We start from the raw sequence: 12148 nt of genomic DNA, 5'->3' as shown, positions 1-12148 counted from the left end.
TCTATAATAAACTAAGATATAGAAGGTACACAACCCGCCTAGCCACTTTCTTGGGATCCCTGCACAACATATCATTCTTAGCCAGTGAAAAGTTCTTATAGATCGCATCTCTTCTAGACACTGCAAAAGCAATCACCAAATATCTCTGTCCTGATACTCTGCATAAATCAACATCACAGAGACCAAATCTAGATACTCATTCAAAAAGATAAACGGAGTTTCTTTTCAATTCTCACACGTTTCCATTGTTTTCTTCTGCCCTGGAATGGAACGTATATGTTACACTCACTGCAAGCCACACATTTGTAAAAAAAAAGAAAAAGAAAAAAGTAAAGTTTGTTGTAGCGACAGGTTTTTATCAACACCACTCATATTGATTGACATATCATTATCAATAAACTCGCAGGTCATTCTCCAGCCCATATATTTTTGATTTTAAGTTTTTCAGTTGTCCTTGTATCTTTTTAGTTCTCTTATTCCCTTGGCGAACTTCATGTAGAATTGCAAGATCTTGTTCAGGTCCCACGTTCATTATCACCTAGAAAGAAAAACAATTTCAAAGAAAGAACAAACAGGTTTTGAAAGTAGTTTGATTTTGGAAAAGGAATTTAGAAAGTTTTGAGTAGATTTTATTAACCAATTGACTGAAAGGACATATATGGTTGCCCATCTTAAGTACAATAATCTTGGGTGGCTCACAAAAATAATAGTAAAAATGTGACAAGAAACAATGGAACCACCATCCAAAGGTAGTTCCCAGAACCTCCCAAACACTCTTCTAATCATCAACATTCAACAATCATTGGGCTCCAGTCACTCCCTAACCCAATGTTTGAGAGAAAGAACCACCTTTTTAAGGTCTTCTGGAAGGCTAATAGGTAAGGGCTTATGAGATCTGGATGTTGCCTAGGGCAGAGGTTGCTATAGAGAAGGCATACTTCCTACATCTCGCCAGATGACATTTAAGGAAAGGGAACTGGGACATCCCATCCTATCTAACTTGGTGTAACTTTGGGCAGATATCCTCAGGCAGTCCCATTAATAATTTTGCCCTGTACCAGATACAGCTTTAAAGATGATAATTGGCACCATGAAGTGTACCCAGAACAAAAATGGTATCCAGTTAAGCTCAAGCAGTGGTATAATACACACAAACTACAGGGTGCCTAGAAGTGCATCTGTAACTGTATTCTGGCCAGTTTAACTTTTGGATGGTCTTCAAGAGTAACCCATGCAAAATGTATCCCCATAATCCAACAGGCAGTGATCAGAGCATGACTAGCCATGAACAAGGCCTCCTGGTCCAGGAATGGCATAATGGCATAAATGGTGCACAAGATGGATCTATGAAATTCCCTTGCCCCCGTCCCCAGCCATGGCTACCACCTCAAGCCCAGGAAAAGTTTGGTATAATCTCTGTGTGCTACCCTGGCAAGAATCAAAGGTGACACCTCACCAGATTGAGGGGACGGGGGGAGGGTTGCAAAAACCAGACCCACTGTGTCATGTTATGGTTGTGTCACAGCTGGTTTCTTCCCAGACCCTCACAACCTTCAGGCATTGGGTCCGAACCCAGATGGCATTGCCTGGCTGATCAGGGGAAAGATTTATAACTGGTTATCAGCATATTGATGATATAGCATCCCATGCTGTTGATGACTTCCCCCAGCAGTTTCATGTAGATACTAAAGAGTGGTCAAATATCTGAGTCCTGAGACACCTCACATTGCAAGAACCTAAGGTCAGACCTTCCCATAACCCTGAGAGGACTAGAATTTGCAACTTTCTTCACAGTCTCTTTAGCCCCATACTACATTGGCTCTTGGTAAAACCCCAGTTAATCAAAAATAGATTCTGCTAATTATTCTTTCAGAAGTTTGGAAATTTGGTTTCAACGCATTATTTTGGAGGGATTGTTATTTTAACCCTTGCTACCTTGAAAAGTTGCTTCTCCACATCCTGCAGCTTTTGTTGGAGTTGTTTGATGTCAGTTTTAAACCCTTCCACCTCCATGACACGCCTTTTTTCCAGTGCCTCATAGCGCTGGGTCATTAGCTGTAGTCGCTTCCCCATCTTTTCTGACCGTTGCTACAAACATGGAAAAAAAACCCATAAGATTATAATCTAAGAATCAGATATTTGTGCACAGTTTTCATAAGATTTGCAAAGTTGCTGCAACAGCAACAAAAACTACTTACCTTAAACATCTCTTGACCTAAATTTCCTTCCTCCCGAATCTTAGCCAACTCCTCTTCCAATGAAACACACTGTTCTCGATACATATTTGCTAACGTCTGCTCCTGTGTCAATTGATCTTGTAAACCCTGGAGGTGAAAAATAAAATAAAATAAATAAGCTCAATCCTTATTTGGGCTTCTTAAGCAGCTGGAAGAAATACAGAAATGGCCCATCTATTCCGTGCGGCCGGCCTGGCGTAGTTTGATTATGTTTTAGTGGGGTTTTTTGTATGGGTGTGTTTTTGTATGGGTGTGTTTTTAGAACAGGCCCGTTATTTAATTTGATTTTAGAACTGCCTATATTTATCATGGTTTTTATTATTGCCTGTTCACCGCCCTGAGTCCCGTAAGGGAGATAGGGTGGTATATAAATTCAATAAATAAATAAATACCGTAAATAAATAAATAAATAAATAATTAAGAGAAAACAATGACTGGCAAGAAATGTTTAACATTTCAATGCACCACCGCATCATAGTGCTGAAGTCATATGGCATTATATTTAATCTTCAGAAACAACCTGATTCAACATAGTAGCCATTACCTTAATCTCTACTCCATACACTTTATGAATGCCATGCTCTGCTTGAGAAACACATCTGGCAGCTCTTGGTTTCCTCTTCTTGAAAACTTCAACCTTCCCACTGGGAGGTGATCTCTTGGTGAAACTCTGCTGACAAGGACTATTTTCCCACTCCAGGCTAGTGTCCTGTTTCTCTGGGCTAGCAGCCCACCAGCTTTGACAACTCTCGTAACTCTGATTGATGTGGTCCTGGACTGGACTACCGTTCTTACAAATCCTGCTCGGTTTGTGTGCACATCTACATTTGTCCAGCTTCCTCAGCAGAGTGTCCTTCTCTGCCATCCAGGATTTTTCATTTGCTCGTGCATCAAACTTCATCTGCAGAAAATCTTTGGTACTCTCATGTAGCAAATTTTGAGCTTTATGGTATCTGGGGAGAGGCAGATTACAATGAATTAGTGAATGAGTTATTTGTCAATTTATACTTTAACCCCACTATGAGGGTGAATCAGGATGTGGAACGTGAAGCAACAGCTTCAGTATATCGGCGTGTCCTATGTTTAGGTCTGCATGGCTGCTTTGTTACCATCTGTATTCTGGATTTGAGCCTACATGGATCTGGATCCTAACCCAGATTGGATTAGTCATCCAATCTAAGACTCTTTATCCTAATTTGCAGCTCTCCAGGATTGCTAGACAAAGATTTAATAAATTTAATTTAATTTAATTTCTCACAGAGGCAATATTAAGATCTTTTCTTTGGGAATTTTGGTGATTGAATTTGGAACTAATTATTCATGTAATAGCTAGGCTCAATTACAATATTAGGACTCTTTCTCAAATAATAACATTGTCTAGAAATAAGCTCACTTACAAAACAATCGATCCCACATATACTGTAGCAAAGGTTCAAACCAGGAACGTTAGATTTAAAAAAAATGATATTTTGCCCAGGGCAGGATAAAATGCTTTTACAACACCCAATATATCATTCTTTTTAGTAGGTGATCTCAACTGGTCTTTTGCACGTACTTTTCAGTGGTGTCTTTGATCTTTTCCTGATCCCTCTGATGCTGCACCTGAACTTCTTCTATTCGGATGCGTCGATCTTCTAGCAGTGCTTCAATCTGCTCCTTTGACAGCTTAGTCTGTTCTTCTAGTTGAGCCTGAAGAGCTTCCACCTGAATCCACAAAGAAGAAAAAAAATCTGAAGAATATGCTATAATGCAAATAAAATAAAATAAAATCTTTCCCTTGCAAAAACCTGTTTGCAGGTTTTAGGCAGTTTGGTGTAGTGGATTAAGGTGTTGGACTAGAAGAAAGGAAAGTTCTAGTTCTAGTTCTCCCATAGGTACAGAAGCTGGCTGGGTGATTTAGACTCTCCAAGTCCAACCCACTGTTTTGTGAAAGATTATAAGAAGGGAACATTATGTATTCTTTTTTAGAAAAGCATCACAGTTGTTTGTCCAACCATTAAATGTCAAAGATAAAACGATTACTTAAAGTGTCATCCACCACTAATCTCTTTCTTTGGACCATACATTCCCAGATTTGCTCCTCCTTCTGCCAATTGCACTACCTTCATCTGTCTCAATATTTGCACAGCCACAATATGTCGCACAAGAATAAGGGGAAAATGACAACTCACTCTTGTAATAAAGGCAAACCTGTTAGGTTACATTGTACTAGGAGCCCAGCTCGGAAGAAAAGTGGGATCCCCTCAAAATCCCTTCAATGATTGTGACCACTTAATAACATTGGGGAATAAAATGAAGTTAAGGTGAACCCTGGGTGACTTTATCAGATAGCTTAGTATATAAGAGCGTGGGAACATACATCTGCATAGCTAAATTCTGATGAAATAGTGAAATATCACCAGGAAGAGAATTATATAGAAATGACTCCCGAGTCATCAATTCTTGCTCCTGCACAATTCCTTTTGTCAGTCAAATGAAAGTCAGAACTCTTGGGGCTATTAACTTGTCAGGCTTCTCTTGATGGATACCAGATCTGGAAGTTTCCCCAGTGAGCAATTCAAGGCTGCAGATCTCTTAAACTTTCGAATTGCAAAACCAAGACAGCATCCCAGCAACCACTGAGTTTAATATGGAAGTTCTATTAAGAAATCTACATTCAATTCCTGTGCCATTTTCTTCCGCTCACATCTTGTCATGTACACTGCATGCTTCTGAGTGGGAAGAACGGTTCTAATGGTTCCATTGTGGCTAGTGTAATTTCAGGTAGTTCTGCTTCTCTCCTTGCCAAGGCTGTTTCTAGCCTGGCCACTTTTGCAATCTTTTGTTCATGCCTGAAGTAAAACAGTAAGTCAATCTAGGTGCCTGCGAAAGTACTATCTTCTTAATGCTGTTTTGGTACTTTCTGCCACTTTCTCTTTCCCCCACTTTTCTCAGGGAGGCACACTTGAAATGGAACAGGTTAATGCCCTTAATACCAGATCTGTCTATAATAGATCCAACTTGTACAGAAAGAAATGGTGGATTAAAGGGAAGACTGGCATCCATTACCAAAACCTGGCTAGATGAAAATACCCTTCACTAAGATCTGTTTAACTGGGGTTCAGTCAAGACTCCAATGCAGGAGAGGTGGAATGTCAATAGTATATCACCATAAAGTGTCAACATGTTCATTATCATACACACATTCTTTAATTCCTTCTTATTAAAAGAACTGATGCTGAATCTGATAAATTGAAATCCAGACCAGTACTACAGTTTTTCCATGTAGTACTACCAATTACCTGTAGTAGGAGTGTTTGGTTGTCTCTTTGGTATCTATCTGCACTTTCAGGCTTCTCTCCTTTATTTTTTAAGGCAGAGCTTTTAGAACCTACAAAGAAAATATGTTTAAGTAACAAGATGTTATTTTATTAATCCGAAAGGTTCCTTGAGGTAATGTTTTAAGGCGACCGTAGTTAGCAGAATGGAACCATGCACTTACTATGAAAATTCTTTTTCTGTACACTGCAAAATAGGTTGCACTTGCTCCAAAAGAAATAATTAAATGCCTGAAACAGGGTAAATAACCTCTCTTAAAGTTGCAGGATAAAAGAAGAGGAAAAAATCAGAATGAAAACACAAGATAGTTTTTCCCTATGATAAAAACCAGTATCAAACCAATATCTTCATCTGCTGTAGAGAAATAATTTTCACAATCATTTCTATTTCTCTTTTCCTTCAGTGGAAGGAGGCATTCTGAAAACTGTGATATATTAACAGTGTCCAAGAGGGGAGAACTGCAAGAACTTTAGGAAAACAGATTGTAACAGATTTGCATATACAATAGCAATTATGGGAACCCTGTTAAGAAAAAAAAATGCCTGAAGTAGCTACACCCTTTACAGAATGGGCCACAACTCTCTCCAAAGTAGCAACAGGAATAGGAATATTCTTTATTGGCCAAGTGTGATTGGACACACAAGGAACTTGTCTCCGGTGCAGAAGTGCTCAGTGTACATACAAACAAGTGATAAATCAAAAGATACCAGTAGAAGATAGTAGGAAAGATGAGAAGGATAATAGAAATACAGCCCTACTACATCTTTAGGCATAAGATAGTGCTATGGGAATTAGGTGTTTAGCAGAGTGATGGCATGGGGGAAAAATGTGTCTAGTTGTTTTCACATGCAATGCTCTGTAGCGGTGTCCTGAGGGGAGAAGTTGAAACAGTTTATGTCCAGGATGTGAGAAGTCTGTAGATAGCAATAGCACTTAGACTTATATGCCACTTCACAGTACTTTTCAGCCCTCTCTAAGCGGTTTACAGAGTCAGCATGTTGCCCCCAACAATCTGGGTCCTCATTTTACCGACCTCGAAAGGATGGAAGGTTGAGTCAACCTTGAGATGGTCAGAATCAAACTCCTGGCAGTTGGCAGAATTACCCTGCAATACTGTATTCTAACCACTGCACCACCACGGCTCCTGCAGGTATTTTCTCAGCCCTGTTTCTGGCTTGTGCAGTATACAGGTCCTCAATGGAGGGCAGGCTGGTTGCAATGAGTTTTTTTTTCTGCAGTCTTAACTATCTTAACAGAGCTTTTTAAGAGGAAACACAAGAGTGCCTGGAAACCTTGCCAGAAGACGAACAGATAAAAATAAATGGGTTTAGGAAGAGTATGTAGATTTATTGCTTTTTGAGTAGGAGATAAAAAGGTTGGATCACTCTGACTCCCAACTAGCTTACAATATAATAAAAATAGATATAAAACCATTATAAATATAAAAACAGATTGTGAGCTGTTAACTATATGTTCAGTCCTATAAGCTAGGATGGCATGTGTTGTTTTGGATGTCAGAAATGCCCTACAATATTTCTAGGAAATTCTCAAAATGTTTTACATTATTTCTAAAAAAAATATCTTAGCTGTTAACCTGGCTGTCATTAGAGAATGAATATCAGATGCAATGTTAAATAAGAATACAGGTAACACCACTTACTTTTCTGAATCAGCTGGACAGCAACTTACATATGTAAAAAATGCTACCATAAAAATATCTTGTTGAAATATACTACAGATCTCTTCTCTTCTGCTAGGCCTGGCTCCAAGTACTTATATTTGTGATGAAAATTCTTTTTTATGTTATCTCCCCCAATGGAAGAAGTTTTTTTTAGAAGAAAAACACCTAGTATTAATATACACTGAAAAGGAGACCCACAGAACCAAAGCAAAATTTAATTTGTAGGAAACTGTTTTAGCTAGAATCTGTAGGAGAATGTTTTAGCTTGAATGAGCAGGGTGGAAATGGATTATAAATATCAGAGACTTAATGAATTAGATATTAACTTCCTTAAATATAAGGAAATCAACCCAGCAACTCAGTAGATAATTTTATCTACAAATAATCCTTTTGTCAGATGATAAACATTTCTTAAAAAAAACTTACAAAATAATTCTCCAAAACTCTTCAAAAGGAAGGAAAGAAAGCAAATTGGTCTGAGACTATAGACATACATTGTATAATCTATATTATGATTACATATACAATAATGTGAAATTACAACTGCCAATTCTTAGCTGGTATTGGCCTTCATTTGCCTCAAATATTTCCCCAGAACTAGGATGTCATAATGTATCAGTACGGTATATGTTTGAATCCAGGCAGCGTGGCCTTTCGTAAATGGCAGATGGAAATTTTGTAAATGCACACTTTTTCTAAGTGCTATCCAAGATATTTTGGTATAGTATCCAGTATGCCAATAACCAGAGGGACCAATATGGCTGGCTTATGCCATAATCTTTCAACTACAATTTTCAGATCTTTATACTTTGTGATCTTCTCCAATTCTTTGTCTTCTATTCTACTATTCCCTGGTATTTCCACATCAATTATCTTTTTTTTTTCAACAACAGTTAAAGCTGGTGAGTTGTGAGCCAAGCCTTTATCAATTTATATTTGGAAATACCACAATATTTAACCTGCTTATTTTCAGCTACTTTTTCAACTGTGTTCCTGCCAATTTTTCATGACTGGCGCATGATAATTTTTACAGACCTTCCATTGAATCACTCTGGTGACCATGTTATGTCATTGTTTATAATCAATTTGTGCTGTTTTCTTGCATGAGCTAAGTACTGTATATGATCTACTGTTTCTTCTGCTTCTTTGCACAATCTACACTTTGAATCATTTGATTATTTTTCAGTTCTGGCTTTGACTGCATTGATATCAAATAGCTTGCTCTATTTTATTATTTTATGAATTGTTATATTTCTTTATTATATGGGTAGTCTACAGCTAGATTTACAGTCTAAGACTTGTAGAAACTTAATAATAACTCAAGTCCTAACCAAAGACCTAAGAATTATTAAGGTAGTGTCTAAGAATATTCATCCTACCTTTTAAATATATAACTTGAGGCAGCAAACGTACCTAATACTCCTGCCATTTATTTTCCTCACAACAACCCTGTGAGGTGGGCTTAGTGACTGGTTCAAAGTCACTCAACTGGCATTTCATGCTTAAAGGAAACTTATACTGGTTTCTAGGCCAGCACCTTCACCACTACACCAAACTATCTCTCTAATTCTAATTTTACATGTGTACCTATTGCTAAACATAGGCAGAACAGCCTAAGTATTTCTGGACTTACTGCTTACACCAAAAGTTCTTATTGGTGCACCCCAAAATTATATAGAGGAAATCCACTGGTGATTACTCCACTATGGCTGAAATCAAAGTGATTAGCATAAAGAGGGGTACTGATGGTTCTTCACATAGCACAGCAGGTGAACGGCTATTTAGAGTTTGTCTCCTTTTGACTGGTAGTCACAACTTCCCCTGTTGGTGTTCTGCCTGAGAGATTCCTGAAATAACCGATACAAACTTTTAGGTTTTGCTTTCTTTAAAGAATGAATATAACCAATTCATTCAATTAACCAGAATAGACTGGACAGCCACCTGTCTGAAATGGTATGGGGTTACCTGCTTGAGCAGAAAACCTCCAAGGTGCCTTCCAGCTCTTATTTTAATTGAAATTAGTTTGAGATTCTTTGGGAAAAGAAGCCCACATAATTTTGTGAAAAGGAGCTTAGCAGGAAAATCACCGAGAGAGAATGTTTTCTCTCTCTCTATGGCTGTTCTAAATGAAAAGAGCAACCCAGCTTTTAGGATATCTGAGGAGAGGAGAGGAAAGACGTCAGCTCACATCATCTAAGAAAAATTAAAGCACCGTTCCCAAATTTACAGACACCATCTTGGGAGTTGTTGCAACACATCCACAGAGTACCACAAAGGGGAAGGCTGAATAGTCAAGCAGGCAAATCCCATAGAGTCAGATCTTTTCCATAAAACCCTATGGTATCTGAATGTTATCTCTAATGTTCACTCAAAGTAATTTTTATTTTTCCGCTGACCTGTTTTTGAAGTGTATTTGGCATATCTATCAAGGGAATCTCTGTTCTTGGTTGGTAGCTGATGTATAGTGACCTATAAAAACCAAAACATTGCTCATTTTTTATTCTATCAAAGCATTTCATATACACATTAGACACTGTAATTATAAGAAATAAAATATATAGATAACAATGATTTTGTAGTTCAGTTTCAACTGCTAATTTTTATGCTTGTATCTTAATATTTCTCCATACATTTTCCTTCAAGTAAACTTTTTACCGAAATGCACAAATTAACCTACTTGTTCTAATTAATTTTCCCCATTAATTACAAACAACTACTCTGGTATTTTATAACATAATAATAATAATAATAATAATAATAATAATAATAATAATAATAATAATAATAATAATGTTGGAAGGGACCTTGGAGGTCATCTAGTCCAACCCTCTGCTCAGACAGGAAACCCTATACCATTTCAGACAAATGGCTGTCCAGTCTCTTCTTAAAAACTTCCAGTGTTGGAGCATTCACCACTTCTGGAGGCAGGTTGTTCCACTGGTTAATTGTTCTAACTGTCAGGAAGTTTCTCCTTAGTTCTAGGTTGCTTCTCTCCTTGATTAGTTTCCATCCGCCTTGGAAAATAGCTTGACTCCCTCTTCTTTGTGGCAGCCCCTGAGATATTGGAATACTGCTATCATGCCCCCCCTCGTCCTTCTCTTCATTAAACTAGACATACCCAATTCCAGCAGCCTTTCCTTATATGCTTTGGCCTCCAGTCCCCTTTGTTGCTCTTCTCTGTACTCTTTCTAGAGTCTCAACATCTTTTTTACATCGTGGTGACCAAAACTGGATGCAGTATTCCAAGTGTGGCCTTACCAAGGCATTGTAAAGTGGTATTAATACTTCACGTGATCTTGATTCTATCCCTGTTAATTCTATCCCTGTTAACACAGCATTAACTGTGTTGGCCTTTTTGGCAGCTGCAGCACACTGCTGGCTCATATTTAAGTAATTGTCCACTAGGACTCTGAGGTCCCTCTCACAGTTACTACTATTGAGCAAGGTACCCCCTATACTATACCTGTACATTTGGTTTTTCTTGCCTAAATGTAGAATCTTACTTTTTTCACCGTTGAATTTCATTTTGTTAGATAGCATCCTCCTGTATCCTAAGCCTGTCTTCTGGAGTTGGCTATTCCTGCCAGCTTGGTGTCATCTGCAAATTTGACGATTTCCCCATCTATCCCCTCGTCCAAATCGTTGATGAAGATGTTGAAGAGCACTGGGCCCAGAACAGAGCCCTGGGGCACCCCACTACACACTTCCCTCCATGTAGATGCGGTTCCATTGAGGACCACACGCTGAGTACAGCCGGTCAGTCAGCTACGGATCCATCTGGTGGTGATGCTGTCTAACCCACATTTTTCTATCTTATCAAGTAGTAGGTTGTGATCTACTTTATCAAATGCCTTACTGAAGTTCAAGTAAATTATATCCACAGCATTCCTCTGATCCACTAATTTTGTCACTTGGTTAAAGAATGCAATAAGATTTGTCTGGCATGATCTGTTTTTGACAAACCCATGTTGGCTTTTAGTAATGACTTTGATGCCTCTAGGTGTTCGCTGATTCGTTGTTTGATTATCTTTTCCAGAATCTTCCCAGGTACTGAGGTCAGGCTGATAGGTCTGTAATTTCCTGGGTCCATTTTTTCCCCTTTTTTGAAGATGGGAACTACATCAGCTCTTTTCCAGTCCTCCGGTAGTTCCCCAGTGCTCCAGGATCTTTGAAAAATATAGTTCAATGGTTCTGAGATCACATCTGCCAGTTCCTTGACAACCCTGGGGTGTAATCCATCTGGTCCTGGTGAACTGAACTCATCTAGGCTGGACAGGTACTCACTTACCGTTTTCTTGCCTATCTTAACTTGTGTTTCTATTCTGTTTTTTATGGCACTATTTTTGGTAGGTTGGTCTGTTTTTTCCCCTTTGTGTAAAGACAGATGCAAAAAACGAGTTAAATAGTTCTGCTTTCTCCCTGTTGCTTGTCACCTTCTTGCCACTTTCCCCTACTAATGGACCAATCATTTCCTTCACTTTTTTCTTGTTTTTTACATGTTGAAAGAAGCTTTTTTTTTGTTATTTTTGACTTTGGTCGCAAGCCTTAGTTCATTTTGAGCCTTAGTTTTCCTCACTTCATCTTTGCAGGCTCGGGCTATTTGTTGATATTCTGACTTAGTTATGTGCCCCTCTTTCCACTTTCTATACTTGTTCTTTTTATCTTTCAATTTATTAGAGAGTTCTTTATGCAGCCATGCTGGTTTCTTTTGAGAGCTGTTATTTTCCCTTTGTTGGTATTGTGCTGGACTGGGCTTTTATTATCTCACTTTTAAAAATTTCCCAAGCTTCATGAGTTGTTTTCCCCTTGAGGATTCTCATCCATGGTATCCTTCCCAAGCCCTCTCTAAGTTTATTGAAATTAGCTCTCTTAAAGTCCAAGACTCTAGTTTGACTGTGTTCTATTGCTTGTG

General features: G+C 38.3%; 1 protein-coding gene across 1 annotated transcript in view; it reads right to left on the bottom strand.

Moving 5' to 3' along the window:
• Window positions 1-328: 328 nt before the first annotated feature.
• Window positions 329-12148, bottom strand: part of CCDC77 (coiled-coil domain containing 77) — a 24126-nt gene continuing 12306 nt past the window's right edge. The window contains exons 6-12 of the mRNA XM_015814172.1: window positions 9633-9705; window positions 5519-5607; window positions 3793-3941; window positions 2782-3190; window positions 2199-2324; window positions 1936-2088; window positions 329-538 (exon numbers count right to left, since the gene is read on the bottom strand). Of these exons, the coding sequence (XP_015669658.1) occupies window positions 392-538; window positions 1936-2088; window positions 2199-2324; window positions 2782-3190; window positions 3793-3941; window positions 5519-5607; window positions 9633-9705 (1146 nt within the window). The 3' untranslated portion in view covers window positions 329-391. The remainder of the gene's footprint in view (window positions 539-1935; window positions 2089-2198; window positions 2325-2781; window positions 3191-3792; window positions 3942-5518; window positions 5608-9632; window positions 9706-12148) is intronic.

This window comes from Protobothrops mucrosquamatus, unplaced genomic scaffold, assembly GCF_001527695.2.
Source record: "Protobothrops mucrosquamatus isolate PMUCROS unplaced genomic scaffold, P.Mucros_1.0 scaffold226, whole genome shotgun sequence".
NCBI classification, from domain to species: domain Eukaryota; kingdom Metazoa; phylum Chordata; class Lepidosauria; order Squamata; family Viperidae; genus Protobothrops; species Protobothrops mucrosquamatus.
The sequence above is the reverse complement of the archived record's forward strand: the minus strand, read 5'-3'. Positions and strand labels throughout refer to the sequence as shown.